The 23303-nt window shown below is 40.4% G+C and overlaps 1 protein-coding gene across 1 annotated transcript in view; it reads right to left on the reverse strand.

Annotated features, from left to right (window-relative positions):
• The window catches only part of siae (sialic acid acetylesterase), a 51970-nt gene extending 31435 nt beyond the window's left edge, over positions 1 to 20535 (reverse strand). The window contains exons 1-4 of the mRNA XM_034167982.1: positions 20317 to 20535; positions 20004 to 20165; positions 8171 to 8325; positions 140 to 278 (exon numbers count right to left, since the gene is read on the reverse strand). Coding sequence (XP_034023873.1) covers positions 140 to 278; positions 8171 to 8325; positions 20004 to 20165; positions 20317 to 20395 — 535 coding nt within the window. The 5' untranslated portion in view covers positions 20396 to 20535. The remainder of the gene's footprint in view (positions 1 to 139; positions 279 to 8170; positions 8326 to 20003; positions 20166 to 20316) is intronic.
• Between the last annotated feature and the right edge of the window lie 2768 nt (positions 20536 to 23303).

Below are 23303 nucleotides of genomic sequence, written 5' to 3' on the forward strand. Positions count from 1 at the left end.
TTTTTCTTTAAATTTACACTGCAATTACTGCACCACACACACACACACACACACACGCACAAATAATAAAAATAAAATGCAGTCAAGTCTTAAAATGTTTCCATGCGTAAACCAATAAATAAGCAAATAATTCTCCTACTTGCAGTTGGCACAGACCAGGGTAGGCCCACTTGAATCAAATCTGTCAGCTCAGTTTTGCTTCTTTTTAAGGCTACCTTAAAAAACCTCACTTGAGGATATTTAGCTGCAAGGGCCAGCTCCTCCGACGCATTGAAAATCTAACAAACAATGAGTAAAGAAATAAATGTCAGGCAGTTCATTCAAAAACATACAGTGATTCAAAGAAGTATCTGATCCGTTGTCCATTTTGCAAGTTTGCCCACCTACAAGGTCTGTAATTTTTATAGTAGGTACACTTCAGCTGTGAGAGACTGAATCTAAAAAAAAAAAAATAAATCATAAAATCACTTTGTATGATTTTTAAATGTTTGTTATTTGGAAATTATAAAAAAGATACAATTTCAGTTAAATATACATAGAACGTGTCAAAGAGAATAAGTTTTTAGGTGTCATTATTGATGAAAAAATTAATTGGAAAGCTCATATTCAGCATATTCAAATGAAGTATTGAAGTATATCAAAGAGTATTGCAGTATTAAATAATGTAAAGCATGTTCTTGATTGCAGACATACTCTCTATTGTTCATTGGTTGCACCCTACTTGACTTATTGCACTGAAGTTTGGGGCAACAATTACAAAACTACATTGCAACCATTATTCATTCTTCAAAAAAGAGCATTAAGAACAATTCATAATGCAGGTTATCGAGACCACACCAATCCACTGTTCATTAAATCTCAAATATTAAAACTTAATGATATGATTTCGTTCAAGACTGTTCAATTAATGCACAAAGTGAAAAATAAAGAAGTGCCATTTAGAATTCAAGAATATTTTACTGAGAGAGAAGGAAAATATAATTTACGGGACTTGTATCATTTTAAAATTGCTGGCGCTCGGACGACCAGGAAAGGTTTCTGTGTCTCCATGTGTGGCCCTAGATTATGGAATAACCTGACGTATGAACTCAAACGATGTCCAAATATCAATCAGTTTAAAAATCAATATAAAAAATGATGTTTTCAAGATATGTATCTAATGAAGTACGATGAGTTTTGTGTTGTCACTTGTAATTGTGAACTTGTTCAGTAACATTCATTTGTGTATGTGCATGTATGTACAACCCCTGGCAAAAAGTATGGAATCACCGGCCTCAGAGGATGTTCATTCAGTTGTTTAATTTTGTAGAAAAAAAGCAGATCACAGACATGACACAAAACTAAAGTCATTTCAAATGGCAACTTTCTGGCTTTAAGAAACACTATAAGAAATCAAGAAAAAAGATTGTGGCAGTCAGTAACGGTTACTTTTTTAGACCAAGCAGAGGAAAAAAATATGGAATCACTCAATTCTGAGGAAAAAATTATGGAATCAGCTTGTAAATTTTCATCCCCAAAACTAACACCTGCATCATATCAGATCTGCTCGTTAGTCTGCATCTAAAAAGGAGTGAACACACCTTGGAGAGCTGTTGCACCAAGTGGACTGACATGAATCATGGCTCCAACACGAGAGATGTCAATTGAAACAAAGGAGAGGATGATCAAACTCTTAAAAGAGAGTAAATCATCACGCAATGTTGCAAAAGATGTTGGTTGTTCACAGTCAGCTGTGTCTAAACTCTGGACCAAATACAAACAACATGGGAAGGTTGTTAAAGGCAAACATACTGGTAGACCAAGGAAGACATCAAAGCATCAAGACAGAAAACTTAAAGCAATATGTCTCAAAAATTGAAAAATGTACAACAAAACAAATGAGGAACGAATGGGAGGAAACTGGAGTCAACGTCTGTGACCGAACCGTAAGAAACCGCCTAAAGGAAATGGGATTTACATACAGAAAAGCTAAACGAAAGGCATCATTAACACCTAAACAGAAAAAAACAAGGTTAGAATGGGCTAAGGAAAAGCAATTGTGGACTGTGGATGACTGGATGAAAGTCATATTCAGTGATGAATCTCGAATCTGCATTGGGCAAGGTGATGATGCTGGAACCCTTTGTTTGGTGCCTTTCCAATGAGATTTATAAAGATGACTGCCTGAAGAGAACATGTAAATTTCCACAGTCATTGATGATATGGGGCTGCATGTCAGGTAAAGGCACTGGGGAGATGGCTGTCATTACATCATCAATAAATGCACAAGTTTATGTTGATATTTTGGACAATTGAAAGGATGTTTGGGGATGATGAAATCATTTTTCAAGATGATAATGCATCTTGCCATAGAGCAAAAACTGCAAAAACATTCCTTGCAAAAAGACACATAGGGTCAATGTCAATGAGCAGATCTGATTTGATGCAGGTGTTAATTTGGGGGATGAAAATTTACAGGGTGATTCCATAATTTTTTCCTCAGAATTGAGTGATTCCATATTTTTTTCCTCTGCTTGGTCTAAAAAAGTAACCGTTACTGACTGCCACAATCTTTTTTTCTTGATTTCTTATAGTGTTTCTTAAAGCCAGAAAGTTGCCATTTGAAATGACTTTAGTTTTGTGTCATGTCTGTGATCTGCTTTTTTTCTACAAAATTAAACAACTGAATGAACATCCTCTGAGGCCGGTGATTCCATAATTTTTGCCAGGGGTTGTATATGTGTATGTATATCTATGTATATGTATGTATGTATGTATGTGTGTGTGTGTGTGTGTGTGTGTGTGTGTGTGTGTGTGTGTGTGTGTGTGTGTGTGTGTGTGTGTGTGTAATTATGAGTGTATGTGTAGGTGTATGTTGGTGTGTGTATACTGTATATGTATGTAAATATGTATGTAGACGAAGACACGGTGTTCACTTATGTTTATGATAATGGGATTTGAGTTTGTGTTGTTAAATGTGTTTGTAGCATGGCCCAAGCAGAGGGTCACCCCTTAGAGTCTGGTCTGCTTGAGGTTTCTTCCTCAATACATCAGAGGGAGTTTTTCCTTACCACTTTTGCCTCTGTGCTTGCTCTGGGGGTAGGTAATGTGTATATATGTGTGTATGTATATATGGGGTAGGTGTTTATAAGGTTTGCTTCTGCTCACCCCCTTTTTGGTCACACATGTCACTGTGGTTGTCTTGTATATCAGTTTTTGTTATTGACGAGTTGTATGCCAAATAAATAAGTTCAAGCTCAAATAATTAATTTGCATTTTATTGCATGAAATTATTTGATACAAAAGAATAACAGACCTATCTGGTACAGAAATGTTTCTTTGCAGTTACAGAGGTCAGATGTTTCCTGTAGTTCTTGACCAAGTTTTCACACACTGCCGCATGGATTTTGGTCCACTCTTCCATAGAGATCTTCTCCAGATCTTTCAGGTTTGGAGTTTCAGCTCCCTCCAAAGATTTTCTATTGAGTTCAGGTCTGGAGACTGGCCAAGCCACTCCAGGACCTTGAAATGCTTCTTATGGAGCCCCTCCTTAGTTGCCCTGGCTGTGTGTTTGGGGTCATTGTCATGCTGGAAGACCCAGCCATGACCCATCTTCAATGCTCTTACTGAGGGAAGGACGTTTTTTGCCAAAATCTTGTGATACGTGACCCCATCCATCCTCCCATCAATACGGTGCAGTCGTCCTGTCCCCTTTGCAGAAGAGCACCCCCAGAGTATGATGTTTCCACCCCGATGCTTCACGGTTGGGATGGTTTTCTTGGGGTTGTTCTCATCCTCTAAACATGGTAAATGGAGTTGATTCCAAAAAGATCTATTCTGGTCTCATCTGACCACATGACCTTCTCCCATGCCTCCTCTGGATCATCCAGATGGTCACTGGTGAACTTCAAACAGGCCTGGACATGTGCTGGCTTGAGCAGGTGGACCTTGCTGCTCTGCAGGATTTTAAACCATGACAGCATCATGTGTTACTAATGTAATCTTTGTGACTGTGGTCCCAGCTCTCTTCAGGTCATTGACCAGGTCATCTTGTGTAGTTCTGGAGTTTCTTAGAATCATCTTTACCCCATGAGACGAGATCGTGCATGGAGCCCCAGACTGAGGAAGATTAACAGTCAGCTTGTGTTTCTTCCATTTTCTAATAATTGCGCCAACAGTTGTGGCCTTCTCTCCAAGTTGCTTGCCTGTTGTCCTGTAGCCCATCCCAGCCTTGTGCAGGTCTACAGATTTGTGCCTGGTATCCTTAGACAGCTCTTTGGTCTTGGCTATGGTGGACAGGTTGGAGTGTGATTGAATGAGTGTGTGAACAGGTGTCTTTTATACAGGTAACAAGTTCAAACAGGTGCAATTAATACAGGTAAAGAGTGCAGAATAGGAAGATTTCTTAAAGAAAAACTAAAAGGTCTATGAGAGCCAGAAGTCTTGCTGGTTGGTAGGTGATCAAATACTTATTTTATGCAATAAAATGCAAATTAATTATTTAAAAATCATACAATGTGATTTTCTGATTTTTTATTTTTTTATTTTTTTTAGTTTCTGTCTCTCACAGTTGACGTGTACCTACAATACAAATTGCAGACCTCTCCATTCTTTGTAGGTGGGAAAACCTGGTAAATTGATAGTGTGTCAAATGCAGTTGGATGTAAAAGTTTGGGCGCCCTTGATGATTTCCATGATTTTCTTTTATAAATCATTGGTTGTTTGGATCAGCAATTTCAGTTAAATATATCGTATAGCAGGCAAATACAGTGATATTTGAGAAGTGAAATTAAGTTTATAGCATTTACAGAAAGTGTGCAATAATTCTTTAAACAAAATTAGACAGGTGCATAAATTTGGGAACCCCTACAGAAAAAATACATCAGTATTTAGTAGATCCTTCTTTTGCAGAAACAACAGCCTCTAAACACTTCCGATAGCTTCCAATGAGAGTCTGGATTCTGGTTGAAGGTATTTTGGACCATTCTTCTTTACAAAGCATCTCAGGTTTGTTGGTTTCCGGCATGGACAATTCAATTTTTCAATTTATTTTCATTTATATAGCACCAAATCACAACAGAGTTGCCTCAAGGCACTTCACACAAGTAAGGTCTAACCTTACTAACCCCCAGAGCAGCAGTGGTAAGGAAAAACTCCCTCTGAGGAAGAAACCTCAAGCAGACCACACTCAAAGGGGTGACCCTCCACTTGGGCCATGCTACAGACACAAATTACAGAACAATTTGCAAAACAAATATAGAGGAAATGCTGTTGGTGCACACGGCAGCCCGCTTAAAATCACACCACAGATTTTCAATAATAGTCAGGTCTGGGGACTGAGATGGCCATTCCAGAATGATGTGCTTGTTCCTCTGCATGAATGCCTTAGTAGATTTTGAGCAGTCTTTCGGGTTGCTGTCTTGTTGAAAGATCCAGCCCCGGCGCAACTTCAACTTTGTCACTGATTCATGAACGTTGTTCTCAAAAATCTGCTGTTATTGACTGGAATCCGTGACCCTCAACTTTAACAAGATTCCCAGTACCTGCACTGGCCACACAGCCACACAGCATGATGGAACCACCTCTAAATTTTACTGTAGGTAGCAAGTGTTTTTCATGGAATGCTGTGCTCTTTTTCAGCCATGCATACTACCCCTTGTTATGTCCAAATAACTCAATTTTAGTTTCATCAGTCCACAGCACCTTATTCCAAAATGAAGCTGGCTTGTCCTAATGTGCTTTAATATACCTCAAGCGACTCTGTTTGTGGCATGTATGCGGAAAAGGCTTCCTCTGCATTACTCTCTCATCCAGCATCTCCTTGTGCAGGGTGCGCTGTATAGTTGAATGATGCACAGAGACACTATCTGCAGCAAGCTCATGTGGTAGGTCTTTGGAGCAGGTCTGTGGGTTGACTATGTCTGTTCTCACTATCCTTCGCTTCAGCTTATCTGAGATTTGTCTTGGCCTGCCACTTTGGGCCTTAACTAGTAATGTGCCTGTGGTCTTCTATTTCCTCACTATGTTCCTCACAGTGGAAACTGACAGCTGAAATCTCTTTGTATTTGTATGCTTCCCCTAAACCATTATGTTGAACAATCTTTGTTTTCAGGTCATTTGAGAGTTGTTTAGAGGCTCCCATGTTGCCACTCATTAGAAGAGATGCAAAGAGGGGAAACATTTGCAAATGGCCACCTTAAATACCCTTTCTTATGATTGGATTCACCTGTGTAAGGAGGTCAAGGGTCAATGAGCTTAGCAAACCAGTTTTGTGTTCCAATAATTAGTGCTAATTGTATGCAAATTAATTAAATGACAAGGATGCCCAAATTTATGTACCTGCCTAACTTTGTTTAAATAATTATTACACACTTTCTGTAAATACTAGAAACTTCATTTCAGTTCTCAAATATCAGTGTGTTCCTCTGCTATATGATATATTTAACTGAAATTTCTGATCCAGACAACCAATGATTTATAAAGGAAAATCATGAAGATTATCAGGGGTGCCCAGACTTTGCATACAACTGTACTTGTTTTCCTCACTGTTGGTACAAAAAGACTTGCAACATTTGCAACAGTTAAATTGGCATTAACACAGACAGTCTCACTAGAAAGAACTGAGAACACAGCAATGGTGATACCTTCATTTTAAATATGTTGTATGTCATTGGAAATCAGCCACAATGTTAAAACTGGCCCAGTCTTTCAATTAGTGTCACAGATAACTACACAAATCTTTCACATTATAGCACATCAGCTGTAGCACAGTCACAGTAAAATCACCAGTGTTAAATTAACACTGACAGTGAACATATGGTCCCACTCTGGCCACTCTGTCACTTCCAAGCAAAGGGTATAAAAGAACACTTCAAAATGGCAGACAATTGTCAAATACTCGTATTGCCTCACATGGGATGAATGTGAGGCAATATTTGTAAAACGCTTTGAGCGTCTGATGCAGATGGAAAAGCACTATATAAATGCAGTCCATTTACCATTTAAGAGGTGGTAATCAACATCATTATCTTGGGGGATTTTGTTGTATCTATTGACTGGAAGTACAATTTTCGTCTTTTCATATACCTTCTTAATATACCAGAACCCAGTCCAGGTTGGCTAAAAACAGTAGTGCTACATATCAAGCTCTAGTTGATTTTATGCACAGATAGCACATATGCCATTCTTACTTAGTTCAGCGTACAATCAACTTCATGGAGCCATCGGTAATATATATAGTGAGGTCTGGTGTCAAAACACAACCAAGTGGATGTGGCTAACTGCTGGAACAAAATTGTTCCAGATAAGTCTAAACCTCTAGACCTCTTGCATACCATGTAGATAGATAGTATTAAATGAATTAAAATGTGCAAAACATGTTGTCAGGGTATGGTAGTGTTTTTCCATTATTCATATCAACATACTTTCAGTTTCCTGTCAAAGCCAAGAAAACCAGGTCATTTTAACTTTTTTATGCCTGCCATCTTGAACAATGGCAGGCATTTTCAATTTTCAGGCAACAGACATTATTTCATGAATTAGCATCCCAAGGTGGATACATGTACCAATGTTTTTGAATTTATGACTGAGAAATGATTATTAATGCTTTCCTCAAGTTAAATGACCCATTAAATGGCAAATAAAATAAATAAAGAGTCAGATCTGGGTCTAATAACAATCCAGAATCAGTGATGCTGTATGTAAAAATTTCAAGTGCATTGGAACAGGTATTTTTGCATTATGGAAGCAGAAAAAAGCATAGGGCTGGAATCTTCCTATATTTAAAATTCCAAAACATATTTGGAAGCACTGTTGCTCTGTGCCACATGTAGCTGAAGACAACTGCACAACCACACAACTTTATCATCTATATACAATGGGCGATTGATACGTTTTGAGCCTGACCCAGAAAAAAGTAGGGTGTGGTTCTCCAGCTTTTGCATTCTGAGAAAAATACATTTCTCCAGAATGTATGACGTTTTGACTCACTGGGTGCAATGTCAAGAGATATTGGTTTCCCAGAATGCAAAAGCTGGAGAACCACTCCCTACTTTTTTCTGGGTCAGGCTCAAAACGTATCAATTGCCCCTTGTGTTGTAGTGTGTGGAAGGCTGCATTGTTTTCTCTGAAGATTCTCCTTTGCACTGAGCATTCTGTCATGTTTGCCTGCAAGTGTTTTTTGCATTTTTACCTTAGATGTTTCAAAGCACATGTTGCTCTGCCCTCCACACAGCCAAACATCTCCAAACAGCACATCCATCAGGGTGGCTGTGCCACCGGGGAAAGCTGCTGTCACATTGTAGGGACCACCTGCTTCAACAGGGTCAAGGGTGACTAGCCAGACACCTGTGTTATGGGAAGTGAATAAATTTGAGGCTTTGTTCAGATTTCCAGTACAACTCAGATTTTTTGCATATCTGATTGAAATAAGATCTCACTGGCCGACTGACTCTCCCCATTATATATAGCAAGTGATCTGATCTGTGTGCCTGTGGCAGTCTTTATTTTCAGTCTTATCCACATCGGTTGCTATAGTAATGACATAACCCCCGGACATAAAAGTAGTTGACATTGTATGTGTATTCATAGAATGGATCTGCGATCTGAATGGATCTGATACTGATATGAACAAATCAAAAAGGAAGGTAGTAAAAATGGCCTTGCTTATTTATCATTTGACCATGTGGAGCCATGGAGCAAGTTTTCTACAAATACAAGGGCTGTTTCTCAAAGATTTCTCCTAGTAGGGGCTCTAAGCCTCAAAATCGTTCACTTTGTGATACAAGCGCCAAATTTTGCACACAGATCTGTTTTGATATAAGAAACAGATTTAGGAACAGTTCCATTGTCACGTATGACTGGAACAGTATATTTCAGCCATTTTTCAAAATGGCCACCTATAAAGTTATAATAGCTCATTTTAGGAGTTATAGAGGAGCTAGGAAGATGATCTTGGTGTCTTTTTCTAGGTTTTTGGCTCTGTGGTCATATTTGTGCAATCAAAAATGGTCTACATATGACGGCCATCTTGAAAATCCAAGATGGCTGCCATCAGGCAAAAAAATTACAACACTTTTGCTTCAATAATAAATGTAATGACAATCTTGGTGTCCAAGCTTAGTAGGTTGGTCAATATAATATATAATGACCTAAAATAAGCAAGAATTAGTGATCAATGCCATCTTGAAAATCAAATATGGCTGCCAAAACAATTGCAGAATCAAAATGAGTGTTACTTTGTAAGTAATACAAACACAATTACTACTGACACTTTTGATGTTTAGCACAGTAATGTATCCTTACACTAACTGATGACAATTAAAGGTACATCAAATGTATTGTAAGAAATAGCAGCCATATTCAATATGGCCGCCAATGAACCTTGAAAGCTAATTTCAAGAGTTCTGGTCATTATAGGGGAAATGACATTGGTATCGTTGCCCATGTTTTCAAGAATGCCGATCATTATGGTAAGCTCAAAAGGTGTCTACATGTGGCTTCAATCCTGAAATTTAAGATGGCTGTAAAACAACAGAAAAAAGACCATAATGCCTTCAAAATAAACATGTATCAAACATAAACATGTATCAAAAACACTTGACAAGTAAATAAAATTCTATTTCTTTTTATGCATCCATTAACTCAATACTAACTAGACGGCACTGTGGAAAATTTAATTTATTAAAATTTTTATTGCAACAAGGGTTTTACCATCAGAGTGTTTATCTATCTAATTTTATATCAAAAGTAAATGCATTGTGAACGTCATTAATGTATTCTAAATGTTAATTTGTATGCTTCATTGCAGCTTCAACTGAAGCAGTCTTGACCAGAAATGCAACCCTTAGGAGGATCAGAACAGCAACAGAAGTGCTCACTGCTTAATCTCTATGCATCCAGCTAACAAAACTGTAGACTAGAAGAATGCACAGTCATATTCATATGTTGTAGCTATGGTGTTGGGCACTTATTAACTCTTTGATTTCTAGGAAAAACTTCAAGCTGTGCACATTCTGCTTGCTTTGCTTCTTGATACTGCTGACCTGATGGTAAGTACATGAATGGTACATAGTTCCTTCATCTGATTACTTCCTGGAAATATATTTGTCTTTCATTGGCATGGAAAAATATTAAATAGTCATGGTTGATTTTGATATTTGCAGGTGTTACACAAGAAGAGGGACAAGGAAGATTCCTTTACGTTATAATATTATAACAATTGACATTTTGTAGTGTAGTGTAGTTGTTATGTGTCGGACGCAGCTCGGAGAACCGACCAGCGTTTGAAGGACCCAGTATGAAATAAGCAGAGCACGGTACAAAGGCTAACTGAATTTAATACATAACAGTGAAAATATAATAACAAAAAGGCGCGGCCTGGCGTGGTGCGCTCCCAGCAGCGCTAACGGTCCAGAGCCAGAAGCTGTTTCGGACCCAAGGACCCCGCCGACACCCCCCAGGTGGCCGCAACAACCGAGTCTGTGAAAGAAGGAACCATTATGTGAGTCCACACTCTACACACAGAACACTTAAAGGTGTACAAACAGCAAACACTTCCTGGCTTGATTACTGATCAGCTTCCTAACCTGCAGGCATGGAACATCCAGTTCACAAAACTCCACTGCAGTGGAAGCTGATACATGACTAACAAACAGCTCAATACAATAAGGTGTGAGGGACACCACATTTACTGACTGTATAACTGTTAGTCACAAAATCTAACGTACCTCAGGAAGTGTGCTGACGAGCGTGAGACCTCACCCCCTCCTCTTTCACAGACTGTGCATCAAACCTGGACGTTCTCAGCATCCGCTGCTGATGAGATGGCTCCCGAGACGACGATCTCACCCGTCTGGTCACAAGGTCGAGTCTCTGGCAAATACACACTGTGCACTCCAGTCTTAAATGCCAACATGTTCCAATCCATCCAGATGCACCACAGCTGTGAGTCCTGACGAGTCGCAGGTGATCAGGGTGAGGTCCTGACAGCCTCAGCAACACAGCCACTCAGTCCCAAATGCACGCCACCTGGGAGGAAACCAAAAGACAAACAAACCGGCAGCCAGGCCCCCCCAGCCATATAACAGTACCCCACCCTCACGGGAAGCCTCCTGGCGACCACACACACCTGGCCCAGGAGAAACACCCCCCTCCAGGGACCATGGCTGGAAACCACGTCTGCGTTCATCCTCCAACAGACTGGTTGAACTGGCTGCATCTTTGCCCTTGTTTCTGACAGTCTTAGCACAGGTGTGGCCAGGAGTTCCTACACCTGTGCGGTCAGCCTTTAACCAAACATGTGTGATTAGTCATAAAACAAAACAACCAAAACACCCCCCCCCCTCCCCAGGGGACTGTCCCATCAAACCCCAGGGAAGGGGAGAAAGGAAAAACAACCCAACCCAAGCCTACAAACAAAAATACTAAAACACCCCCCCCCCCCCCCCAGAGGACCGTTCCATCAAACCCTAGGGAAGGGGAGAAAAGAAAAACAACCCAAATTTGAGCCCACAAACAAAAATGCCAAAATACCCCCCCTCCTCCCCCCCAAACGACACGTAGGGACCAACACCCCCCAGAGGGCCACCCGCCAGCTCCAGGAGGAATAACCACGGCCGAGGTCCCTCTGGGATCCAACATCACCCACGGGGACTACCAGCGCCTCCCAGAGGACCACTCGTCAACCCCAGGAGACGCCTCCCCGCATGACTAATGGACCCAGCCCCGGCCGTCCACGGCTAGATGGACCCAACGCCCTTTCCCCCCCAGAGGACACCACAGTCAAACCCTGAGGGCGGAAACTGGGAGGGGGAAAAAAAAAAAAAAATACCCCAAACCCCCCCCCCCTCCCCTCCCGGGTGCAGAGGCCACCTGGGAAACGCCCAGCACAACCTAACTGCACCCCTCCAGCAATGCCGACACTACGGCACACCCGGCTGGAGTCAGAGGAGAAGAGAGGGCATAACAAAAAGAAAAAACAACCCAAGTACCAACCCCATCACCCCCCCAGGGGACCGTTCCATCCAACCCTGGGGATGTGAAACAAAAAGAAACAAAAGAAAAAACAAACAGACCAACACACAGTTGTTTGGGTCCCTGTTTGTGTTTTTTTTTTTTTTTTTGCAAAGGCTACAGGGTCACACCCCCAGACAAATAGTGGACAACAAAAAAATAAAATCCCACACAAAAACCAACTCAAACAACACCCACACAAAATGAACTAACACAAAACAAATCAGTGAGTTATACCGTCAAGCTCAACCAAATGGAACACACCTGTTCCTACTCAAGAGCTTGACGGTAATGTGATTCAGTCACCACAAGGGGGAGCCAGAGTGCAAAAAATGAAAAAACCCCTTTGGCGACAGAAAAAACAAACGAGCTGCTCTTATGTGCGCAGCTGTGTGCAACACACAACCAAAATGTGCTCAACTAAATAACGCCGGAGCTGATACAACAGACGCAGTAGTCACCTTTGTCCGGGGAAACGGGGCTACGACTGTAACACAGGAAGCCCAGCGACCCGTGCTAACAGAGCTCCGCCGTGCGCGTGAACCCATTACAAACGCACTCTTGCAGCTCCCGTTTAAACCTCTTATCCGGTCGGAGTGTGACGCGAAGCCGTCGCCAGTCACACTCCACCACGACCCACGGATAAGGCACAACACAGGAACACGGCTGCAAGAGAGCACAAATCAGTATCCAGTAATGGGTTCTCAAACACGCACCTTCCGGGCGGAGAGCCCCGCAACTGATCCGGATAACCACTGAACGTCTGCTGCCGCCTTCCCGGCGCGTCACCGTCTCTGCTACTGCTGGGTCCGTGATGTTTGGCCAGAGACTACTGTTATGTGTCGGACGCAGCTCGGAGAACCGACCAGCGTTTGAAGGACCCAGTATGAAATAAGCAGAGCACGGTACAAAGGCTAACTGAATTTAATACATAACAGTGAAAATATAATAACAAAAAGGCGCGGCCTGGCGTGGTGCGCTCCCAGCAGCGCTAACGGTCCAGAGCCAGAAGCTGTTTCGGACCCAAGGACCCCGCCGACACCCCCCAGGTGGCCGCAACAACCGAGTCTGTGAAAGAAGGAACCATTATGTGAGTCCACACTCTACACACAGAACACTTAAAGGTGTACAAACAGCAAACACTTCCTGGCTTGATTACTGATCAGCTTCCTAACCTGCAGGCATGGAACATCCAGTTCACAAAACTCCACTGCAGTGGAAGCTGATACATGACTAACAAACAGCTCAATACAATAAGGTGTGAGGGACACCACATTTACTGACTGTATAACTGTTAGTCACAAAATCTAACGTACCTCAGGAAGTGTGCTGACGAGCGTGAGACCTCACCCCCTCCTCTTTCACAGACTGTGCATCAAACCTGGACGTTCTCAGCATCCGCTGCTGATGAGATGGCTCCCGAGACGACGATCTCACCCGTCTGGTCACAAGGTCGAGTCTCTGGCAAATACACACTGTGCACTCCAGTCTTAAATGCCAACATGTTCCAATCCATCCAGATGCACCACAGCTGTGAGTCCTGACGAGTCGCAGGTGATCAGGGTGAGGTCCTGACAGCCTCAGCAACACAGCCACTCAGTCCCAAATGCACGCCACCTGGGAGGAAACCAAAAGACAAACAAACCGGCAGCCAGGCCCCCCCAGCCATATAACAGTAGTGGCATTTTGTTGTACATAGCTTGCATATATAGCCTTTGTATAATTTGAAAAAAATGGGTAGGGGCACATAATTGAATATAGCTTGCATACATTGCTTGTGTATATAGTCATTAGGTTGCTTTTATATGACATTGTCAAACCTGTGCTTATATTTGTGTACTTATCAATATGGCATCTCAAGTGAGCGAATCAGAAGCAACTGCAGATGTAACAGATTGGACACTGTGTTTTATTTGCCAAAAAGTAGAAACATCACATAAACTCATATGCCCAGTAAGTAATTTCAAAGTGACTTGAAACTTCTGTACACCAAGAGTAAAACTGATAAAAACGTCTTTATGTTTCTAGCATTTACTTATTTAGACAGAAAAACTATTGATGACTATTGCAAACAAAAAAAAAAATCTAATATTTCAGAAATAAAGTATGTCTATTTTATGTTATACTGTAACAGTTATATAAATGTTACTTTAAAGTCAAAATTTGCACCATAAACCATTAGTTAAAAAGAATGATAATACTATAAGTAAAACACAAGTCATACATTCTGTAAAAACATACAAGGGTGTCTTTTTATGAATAAAACAATGTTATTACCTATTAGTTTGTCATTACTTTTCTGTGGTTCTGTAACTAATAATGATATAACATTGGGGGATTAAAAAATAAATGCTTTTTGATCAAATATCTATTTTAAAACAACTATTATAAAATTATGTCTGAACTTACTTGATGCTAGTGAATAATCTGTTTTGGCATATGTGTGTGAAAATAAGCATATTACCTTCATTATATTTGACCCCAGTTCTCCTTTTTTGTTGGTGAGATGCAATTACTTATGATTTCCATACACATATCACAAAAAATGTCCAAATCTATTTGTAAGGATTCCTAAAATTAAGTTTAGTTGGATGCATTCCACCAAATTAAGGAAAAATCTGTCACTTTTTATATCTTTGGGTATATCAGTTGAGGGTTAGATTTCCCCCAGTTCTCCTTCAGATATTTCATGGAACTGTTACTATTTTGAAAGGGCATATAATAAACTACATTTAAGCCAAATTTGGTGCTTCTATCACAAAGTGAACGATTCGGCCATATTTTGTGGCTTAGAGCCTCTACTATCCTGAACGACTTCTGTTTATTGTTGAAGGCTGAAAGTGCACATATATAATAATACATATACAGTTGTCAATCAATCAATCAATTTTATTTATATAGCGCCAAATCACAACAAACAGTTGCCCCAAGGCGCTTTATATTGTAAGGCAAGGCCATACAATAATTACGTAAAAACCCCAACGGTCAAAACGACCCCCTGTGAGCAAGCACTTGGCGACAGTGGGAAGGAAAAACTCCCTTTTAACAGGAAGAAACCTCCAGCAGAACCAGGCTCAGGGAGGGGCAGTCTTCTACTGGGACTGGTTGGGGCTGAGGGAGAGAACCAGGAAAAAGACATGCTGTGGAGGGGAGCAGAGATCAATCACTAATGATTAAATGCAGAGTGGTGCATACAGAGCAAAAGGAGAAAGAAACACTCAGTGCATCATGGGAACCCCCCAGCAGTCTAAGTCTATAGCAGCATAACTAAGGGATGGTTCAGGGTCACCTGATCCAGCCCTAACTATAAGCTTTAGCAAAAAGGAAAGTTTTAAGCCTAATCTTAAAAGTAGAGAGGGTGTCTGTCTCCCTGATCTGAATTGGGAGCTGGTTCCACAGGAGAGGAGCCTGAAAGCTGAAGGCTCTGCCTCCCATTCTACTCTTACAAACCCTAGGAACTACAAGTAAGCCTGCAGTCTGAGAGCGAAGCGCTCTATTGGGGTGGTATGGTACTATGAGGTCCCTAAGATAAGATGGGACCTGATTATTCAAAACCTTATAAGTAAGAAGAAGAATTTTAAATTCTATTCTAGAATTAACAGGAAGCCAATGAAGAGAAGCCAATATGGGTGAGATATGCTCTCTCCTTCTAGTCCCCGTTAGTACTCTAGCTGCAGCATTTTGAATTAACTGAAGGCTTTTCAGGGAACTTTTAGGACAACCTGATAATAGAGGAAATAAATGCATGAATTAGTTTTTCAGCATCACTCTGAGACAAGACCATTCTAATTTTAGAGATATTGCGTAAATGCAAAAAAAGCAGTCCTACATATTTGTTTAATATGCACATTGAATGACATATCCTGATCAAAAATGACTCCAAGATTTCTCACAGTATTACTAGAGGTCAGGGTAATGTCATCCAGAGTAGGGATCTGGTTAGACACCATGTTTCTAAGATTTGTGGGGCCAAGTACAATAACTTCAGTTTTATCTGAGTTTAAAAGCAGGAAATTAGAGGTCATCCATGTCTTTATGTCTGTAAGACAATCCTGCAGTTTAGCTAATTGGTGTGTGTCCTCTGGCTTCATGGATAGATAAACCTGGGTATCATCTGCGTAACAATGAAAATTTAAGCAATGCTGTCTAATAATACTGCCTAAGGGAAGCATGTATAAAGTGAATAAAATTGGTCCTAGCACAGAACCTTGTGGAACTCCATAATTAACCTTAGTCTGTGAAGAAGATTCCCCATTTACATGAACAAATTGTAATCTATTAGATAAATATGAATCAAACCACCGCAGCGCAGTGCCTTTAATACCTATGGCATGCTCTAATCTCTGTAATAAAATTTTATGGTCAACAGTATCAAAAGCAGCACTGAGGTCTAACAGAACAAGCATAGAGATGAGTCCACTGTCTGAGGCCATAAGAAGATCATTTGTAACCTTCACTAATGCTGTTTCTGTACTATGATGAATTCTAAAACCTGACTGAAACTCTTCAAATAGACCTGATCTGCAGATGATCAGTTAGCTGTTTTACAACTACCCTTTCAAGAATTTTTGAGAGAAAAGGAAGGTTGGAGATTGGCCTATAATTAGCTAAGATAGCTGGGTCAAGTGATGGCTTTTTAAGTAATGGTTTAATTACTGCCACCTTAAAAGCCTGTGGTACATAGCCAACTAATAAAGATAGATTGATCATATTTAAGATCGAAGCATTAAATAATGGTAGGGCTTCCTTGAGCAGCCTGGTAGGAATGGGGTCTAATAGACATGTTGATGGTTTGGATGAAGTAACTAATGAAAATAACTCAGACAGAACAATCGGAGAGAAAGAGTCTAACCAAATACCGGCATCACTGAAAGCAGCCAAAGATAACGATACATCTTTGGGATGGTTATGAGTAATATTTTCCTCTAATAGTTAAAATTTTATTAGCAAAGAAAGTCATGAAGTCATTACTAGTTAAAGTTAAAGGAATACTCGGCTCAATAGAGCTCTGACTCTTTGTCAGCCTGGCTACAGTGCTGAAAAGAAACCTGGGGTTGTTCTTATTTTCTTCAATTAGTGATGAGTAGTAAGATGTCCTAGCTTTACGGAGGGCTTTTTTATAGAGCAACAGACTCTTTTTCCAGGCTAAGTGAAGATCTTCTAAATTAGTGAGACGCCATTTCCTCTCCAACTTACGGGTTATCTGCTTTAAGCTGCGAGTTTGTGAGTTATACCACAGAGTCAGGCACTTCTGATTTAAAGCTCTCTTTTTCAGAGGAGCTACAGCATCCAAAGTTGTGCTCAATGAGGATGTAAAACTATTGATGAGATACTCTATCTCACTTACAGAGTTTAGGTAGCTACTCTGCACTGTGTTGGTATATGGCACTAGAGAAGGAATCATATCCTTAAACCTAGTTACAGTTCTTTCTGAAAGACTTCTAGTGTAATGAAACTTATTCCCCACTGCTGGGTAGTCCATCAGAGTAAATGTAAATGTTATTAAGAAATGATCAGACAGAAGGGAGTTTTCAGGGAATACTGTTAAGTCTTCAATTTCCATACCATAAGTCAGAACAAGATCTAAGATATGATTAAAGTGGTGGGTGGACTCATTTACATTTTGAGCAAAGCCAACTGAGTCTAATAATAGATTAAATGCAGTGTTGAGGCTGTCATTCTCAGCATCTGTGTGGATGTTAAAATCGCCCACTATAATTATCTTATCTGAGCTAAGCACTAAGTCAGACAAAAGGTCTGAAAATTCACAGAGAAACTCACAGTAACGACCAGGTGGACGATAGATAATAACAAATAAAACTGGTTTTTGGGACTTCCAATTTGGATGGACAAGACTAAGAGTCAAGTTTTCAAATGAGTTAAAGCTCTGTCTGGGTTTTTGATTAATTAATAAGCTGGAATGGAAGATTGCTGCTAATCCTCTGCCTCGGCCCGTGCTACGAGCATTCTGGCAGTTAGTGTGACTCGGGGGTGTTGACTCATTTAAACTAACATATTCATCCTGCTGTAACCAGGTTTCTGTAAGGCAGAATAAATCAATATGTTGATCAATTATTATATCATTTACTAACAGGGAAGAGAGAGACCTAATGTTTAATAGACCACATTTAACTGTTTTAGTCTGTGGTGCAGTTGAAGGTGCTATATTATTTTTTCTTTTTGAATTTTTATGCTTAAATAGATTTTTGCTGGTTATTGGTGGTCTGGGAGCAGGCACCGTCTCTACGGGGATGGGGTAATGAGTTGTGCTCATACTTTTACATACGCTGGCACAGTTTTTGATTTATTGGGCATTTTTTATTGGCCATTTTTGACCCCGACAACTTAATCAATTTTCGGCCCATATCCAACCTTCTCTTTCTGTCTAAAATCCTAGAACGGTTCATTGCTGATCAGCTCCAAACCTACCTCAGTTCCGTTAGTCTATTTGAACCTTTCCAATCCGGCTTCCGTCCAAAACACAGTACTGAAACAGCTCTTCTCAAAGTCACCAATGATCTCCTCCTCTCCTCTGACTCCGGCCATCTCAATATTCTCATTCTCCTGGACCTCACCACTGCCTTTGACACCATCAGCCACTCCATCCTCCTGTCTCGCCTCAAGACCTCCCTCAACATCACCGGCTCCGCCCTCTCCTGGCTTCAATCATACCTCACAAACCGGCAACAGTTCATCCACGTTAACCGCTGCTCTTCCTCCATAGCCCCCCTATCTCAAGGTGTTCCCCAGGGTTCGGTACTTGGTCCTCTCCTCTTCATTCTCTACATCCTCCCTCTCGGAAGTATCATCCGTCATCATGGTCTCCACTTCCACTGTTATGCTGATGACATACAGCTTTACATTTCCACCACATCCATAAACCCTAACATTCACTCCACCCTCACCCACTGCCTGTCTGAGTTAAAAACTTGGATGCAACACAATTTCTTGAAATTAAACACTGACAAAACAGACATCATCATCATCGGCCCTAAAAACATCACAAAATCAACCCATTTTTCACTCTGTTTTGACAACACTACACTCACTCCATCCCCCCTTGTCCGCAATCTTGGAATCCTTCTCGACCCCACCCTCTCATTTGACCCACACATTAAACAAATAACCCGGACTGCATTCTTCCACTTGAAAAATATCGCACGTCTCCGTTCATCCCTCACTTTCTCCGCTGCTGAAACCCTTATACATGCTTTTATCACATCCAGAATCGACTATTGCAATAGCATCCTCTATGGTTTACCTTCCAAAATACTCAAAAACTACAGTATATACAAAACTCTGCTGCCCGTCTCCTCACCCACACCCGCACTCGAGAACACATCAACCCCGTCCTACAAAACCTCCACTGGCTCCCCATCACTCAACGCATTCACTTCAAAATCTTCCTGATCACTTTCAAAGCCCTCCATAACCTGGCCCCCACATATCTCACTGACCTCCTCCACCGCCACACTCCATCACGCTCTCTCCGCTCCTCCGACACAAACCTTTTGTCCTTTCCCTGTAGGACCAGGCTCCGAACCTGGGAAGACAGAGCCTTCTCCATCGCTGCCCCTACCCTCTGGAACTCTCTGCCCCAACCACTCCGTGCTTGCCCCGACCTCCCCTCCTTCAAGAAAGAACTCAAAACCCACCTGTTTAAGTTAGCTTTTAATGTACAGCCCTGATTTTTAATGTGTTTTTTTCTTAGCGTTTTTATCTTTTTCTTGTGGTTTGTAAAGCGTCTTTGAGTGTCCAGAAAAGCGCTATACAAATAAAATGTATTATTATTATTATTATTTTTCAGAGAATATGGATGATAACACAAAAACTTTTTTTTCACTCATGGTTAGTGGTTGTGTGAAGTAATTTATTGTCAAACTGTGTTTACTCTTTTTAAATCATAATGACAACAGAAACTACAAAGTACACGCTGTATCAGATCTGAGCAGTGAGACTAAAATGCATTTGCAAAAACATAGTTTGGAACCACATTCCGAAGTTGTCCTCACCATTTGTCACATTAGCCATGGAGTTTTTCTGATTTACAGGACCTGACAAGGATACTGTGACCTGTGCACTCTCAGGTCCATAGCCCCACAACACTGCACGCTCTGGAGACCTCTGCAGCACCATGTGATCACCATAGTAGGAAGCAAAGCGCAGGTTTTCATCTTCAAACCATTAAAAAACAGAACAACTTTAGATGCATTACACAAAATGATCAGAATTAAAATGAAAATTGAAAATCTCAACATTTTTGGATGGTATTAGTGTGTCACCAGATGCATAAGAAGGTGTTTGACTCTGGCAGACTGTACTCACCTAAGCACTGAATAGAAGCAAAGAGTGCAAGAACAATGTAGCCACATATTCTGACTGCCATGATAACCAGTTCAAACATTCAACCTAACACGGTCTGTAACTGACAAGCTCCTCCACAGACAGCAAACTGCTGCACAGAGTGTGTGCACGGGGACTGTCCTTTCTGTCAGACGTCGTCCAGGATCTGATCACCTGACAGTTTGCCATTTATGTTTCAAAATAAAAGCAGGAAATCATTTAATTTAATCATTTCACCCAGCAGGTAATAATGCTCACTGAAGGCTTACTTGAATGTCACTGTTTGAATGAATGAATGAATGAGTTTATTTGGCAAACACACATACTTAAAAAACAAACAAAAAACTCATAAACAATTTCACAGTTTTGTGAAACACCCACTCCATTTACCATTTATATATATATATATATATATATATATATATATATATATATATATATATATATATATATATATATATATCCCACCTACAAAGAATGGAGAGTAGGGTTATGACTACAAAACTTTTTTCAAAACTTTCATTTTCCTGATATTGCATTTGATGAACGTTTACCCATAGATCACTTTTTTGAAGTTTATTTCATTGGATCATGAAAAAACCTCCCGCACCTAGCACCACATCACTTTTAAAAATACACGAGTTTACACAATACTATTTAAAAATAACATAACAAGAAAAGAATTAACAAGTATCAAGAAATAACAAGAAAATATATACAAATAAATATTGCTAAAATATATTATTAAACAATAATTAAAAGAAATAAAAAAATAAAGGTAAAATAGATGATGGGGGAGGTGATGGTCTAGTGGTTAAGGTGTTGGGCTTGAGTCCAGAAGATCATGGTTTCAAATCCCCACCTGACTGGAAAATCACTAAGGGCCCTTGGGCAAGGCCTTTAATCCCCCATTGCTCCCGGTGTGTAGTGAGCGCCTTGTGTGGCAGCACCCTGACACTGGGGTGAATGTGAGGCATAATTGTAAAGTGCTTTGAGTGTCTGATGCAGATGGAAAAGCGCTATATAAATGCAGTCCATTTACCATTTATGTAAATACAGTCCATTTATAGATAAACATGAACATGCCACTCAGCAAAGTCTGCTGCCAAACTGGTGTCTAAACACTCTTTGTCAACCAGAAAAGCGTCACAGGTGCTTCAAAGTCTGGCTGAAGATGGAGTTAGTGTCCCAACACCATCACAGTCTGTTGTCTGGTGTCGAACAATCAGAGATGCAGAACAAGTTAAAAACCGCCTCATGGAACTGATCTCTGAAGAGAAATTTTGTTTGCATTTTGATGGTAAGAAAATTGACAATAAGGAGTACCAAGTTGTGTACTTGAAAAATGACAGAAGAACATTACAACTTGGCATTTTGGCTTGTGACAGTGGAACCGCTGCAGACATCTATATACCACTATAGGACCTGCTTGATGAGTACAATGTGTGGAACAGTATTCAGATGATCATCTCTGACACAACAGCAGTCAATAGTGGTCGCAAAAATGGTGTTGTAGCCAGGCTTCAGAGAACATTTCAAGACAAGGGATTTGATGAACCTCAATACATCGGCTGCCAGCACCACATTCTTGATCTTGTTCTGCGACGTGTTGAACTTCTTTTTTCCTATACGGTCACGGTCACCTAACATTAACTACGAGTTTATTGATGAGATTTTGGAACAGTATGATGATTTGCAAAATGCATACATGGGCACAGAAGTGACACCAGAGTATGAGAACCTTGGCTTGAGAGATGATTTTAAATTCCTTTTTGAGCTTTGTGAAGCATACAAGTTTTACAAAATGGAGCAAAAATGGCCTCACATCAAATGGCACAAGCTGCCATCACTTCACAGTGCCATGGTGGAACTCACAAGGAATTTTAGTACTTATTGCATTTTTCCTTCTTGCAAAGTGGCAAGAACAGTTGAGGGTAACTTGCGATTTCATTGCAACTACATGGTCATGGGCCTGGTTTTCTAACCAACACTATTCAGAGACAGATTATGAAGACCTGCTGTCAGCAATATCCAAACTTAAGTGTCCCAAAGCTGTGAAATGCTTCTCTACTCATAGTAGCTGAGAGAGCTGTAAGGTTGATGGAGGAGGTTTGTTCTACTTGCAAAACAGACAAATATCTTAGCAGCAAATTTATTAACACTAATACACAAATCTGAAACACTATTAAAAACATGACAAATTCTATATGTACTCATTTTCATGTATTCCTCATGTGTATTGTATGTAAAACTGACATGTTATAATAAAGAGTGTTTGAGCCGCGAGGTGTTTTAATGTGAAATATGAAACTGTCTTAGGTGCGGGAGGTTTTTTCAAGGTCTGGCAAAACCAAAGTCATTTTTGTGAGTTTTAGGTAAAAGTACATCATTTATAACCCCAGGCTAATAAATTTGAGATTTGTCATAACCCTAATGGAGAGGTCTGTAATTTTTATCATAGGTACACTTCAACTGTGAGAGACAGAATCTAAAAAAAAAAAAAATCCAGTAAATCACATTGTATGATTTTTAAATAATTAATTTGCATTTTATTGCATAAAATAAGTATTTGACCCACTAAAAAAAAAGAGATCTTAACAATTGGTACAGAAACATTTGTCTGCCATTACAGAGGTCAGATGTTTCCTGTAGTTCTTGACCAAGTTTTCACACACTGCAACAGGGATTTTGGTCCACTCCTCCATACAGATCTTCTCCAAATCTTTCAGGTTTGGAGTTTCAGCTCTCTCCAAAGATTTTCTATTGAGTTCATGTCTGGAGACTGGCCAGGCCACTCCAGGACCTTGAAATGCTTCTTATGGAGCCCCTCCTTAGTTGCCCTGGCTGTGTGTTTGGGGTCATTGTCATGCTGGAAGACCCAGCCATGACCCATCTTCAATGCTCTTACTGAGGGAAGGAGGTTGTTTGCCAAAATCTCGCAATACATGACCCCATCCATCCTCCCTTCA

The sequence above is a fragment of the Thalassophryne amazonica genome, chromosome 4 (genome assembly GCF_902500255.1).
Source record: "Thalassophryne amazonica chromosome 4, fThaAma1.1, whole genome shotgun sequence".
NCBI classification, from domain to species: domain Eukaryota; kingdom Metazoa; phylum Chordata; class Actinopteri; order Batrachoidiformes; family Batrachoididae; genus Thalassophryne; species Thalassophryne amazonica.